Source organism: Elephantulus edwardii, unplaced genomic scaffold, assembly GCF_000299155.1.
Source record: "Elephantulus edwardii isolate Elephantulus edwardi_28Jun2011 unplaced genomic scaffold, EleEdw1.0 scaffold00185, whole genome shotgun sequence".
In the NCBI taxonomy this organism is placed as follows: Eukaryota; Metazoa; Chordata; class Mammalia; order Macroscelidea; family Macroscelididae; genus Elephantulus; species Elephantulus edwardii.
Window position 1 is genome coordinate 4,922,083 of NW_006399935.1, and position 1,634 is coordinate 4,923,716.

At 63.0% G+C, this 1,634-nt stretch overlaps 1 protein-coding gene across 1 annotated transcript in view; it reads right to left on the reverse strand.

Moving 5' to 3' along the window:
• KDM4B (lysine (K)-specific demethylase 4B) overlaps window positions 1-1,634 on the reverse strand; it is a 131,204-nt gene that overhangs the window by 30,525 nt on the left and 99,045 nt on the right. The window contains exon 13 of the mRNA XM_006896435.1: window positions 415-593. Coding sequence (XP_006896497.1) covers window positions 415-593 — 179 coding nt within the window. The remainder of the gene's footprint in view (window positions 1-414; window positions 594-1,634) is intronic.

The following is a 1,634-nucleotide window of genomic DNA, read 5'->3' on the forward strand; positions in this document are numbered from 1 at the left end:
GGTCAGCCCTCCAGTCAGAGCCAGCCCCCGGTCAGCCCTCCAGTCAGAGCCAGCCCCCGGTCAGCCCTCCGGTCAGAGCCAGCCCCCGGTCAGCCCTAAGTCAGAGCCAGCCCTCTGGCAGGTTTTCAGGGCTGTAAACCCCGTGGGAGGGCACTGCCGTGTTTCTTCCACGAAGCTGGCAGATTCGAACTGCCTTCCTGTGGGTTGGCAGCACAGCTCCTTACCCATCCATGAGCCCACCAGTGCTCCCATGTGTAAAACAGATTAGTAAACTCCCCATAACGGACACGTCCCGGTCAGCTGAGCCCCGTACATAGCGGGACACTCTCTTCCATGGCGGGACCATCACCACATCAGTTTCCAGATTTTTCCATCAGCCCCGGTGGCACTGAGCCCTGTCCACTGTCCCCTCACCTGGCTGTAGGGGCAGAATAGGGTGCAGACAGCGCAGTAGGGCTTGGTCAGTGCGGCCGCGGCATTGAACTTGCGCTCTGCCTGGAAGCTGGCTGCTTTGTTCTTCCACTGCAGTGACAGCAGAGACTTCAAGGCTTCGGGGTCGCTCACGTCCTCCTCCCCAGAGAAAGGCAGCGTTTCTGGAGCGAACAGGCAGGGTAGGGAGGGGAGGCAGGGCCCATCAGTCCAGGGATGGACATACATCCACTCCCGCAGGGACGGCCCTCAAGGTCCACCTCTCCCAGTGCCCTTCAGGTCTCAGCCCCACGTGCACTGCTGTCTGGTCAGCCCTGACTTGGGCCCACAGGGTGTGTAGGGCTTAGCCTTGAGTGTTGACTGCTAGGCCTTCCTCTGAGGCACTTTCTGAGTGGACAGAGCCTCCACCTTTTAGCCAGCAGCCAGCCACGGCCTGGGTGCACTATTGAGGCATACCTTAGCCCCCAAAGGCTCCCAGAGAAGCCAGGGGCCGCCTGCAAAGCACTCCTCTGTCCAGTCCTTGATCTGTCCCTTTCTGGCCTCCCTGTGTCCCCCAGGGCTATTATGGTCCTTTCTCCAGGTGGAGGGCACAGGTGTTACTAGACCCCATCTCATCCCCAGAGGGCCACACTGGGGGTGAGGGAGGCAGCTGAGGCTCCCAGCAGGCTCTGCAGTGCTTTAGAAAGTACCCCAAGGGTCAGCAGGGGCCACTGCTGGGCCTGCCTGAGGGGTCGGGCACAGGCAGGCCCTCACACCCAGGCTGCTGTAGAGCCCACCCCCAGGCTCAGGCCAGCTCAAAGGAAACAAGCCCCAAGGACTGTCCAGATCCCAGTGTGTCCCGAGCACAGGCCGGTGTGGGGTGGGGAGCTGCCTCGGCATGGACGCAGAGCTGGGCTGTGAGGGGACGAGGGCTGCCTCAGTGTGGACACAAAGGTGGGCTGCGTGAGGGGACAGAGGGCTTCTCCAGTGTGGACGTGGAGCTGGGCCGTGAGGGGACAGAGGGAGCTGGGTCATGAGGGGACGAGGGCTGCCGCAGCGTGGACACAGGGCTGGGCCGTGAGGGGACAGAGGGCTTCTCCAGCGTGGACACAGGGCTGGGCTGTGAGGGGACAAGGGCTGCCGCAGTGTGGACACAGGGCTGGGCCGTGAGGGGACAGAGGGCTTCTCCAGCGTGGACACAGAGCTGGGCTATGAGGGGACGAGGG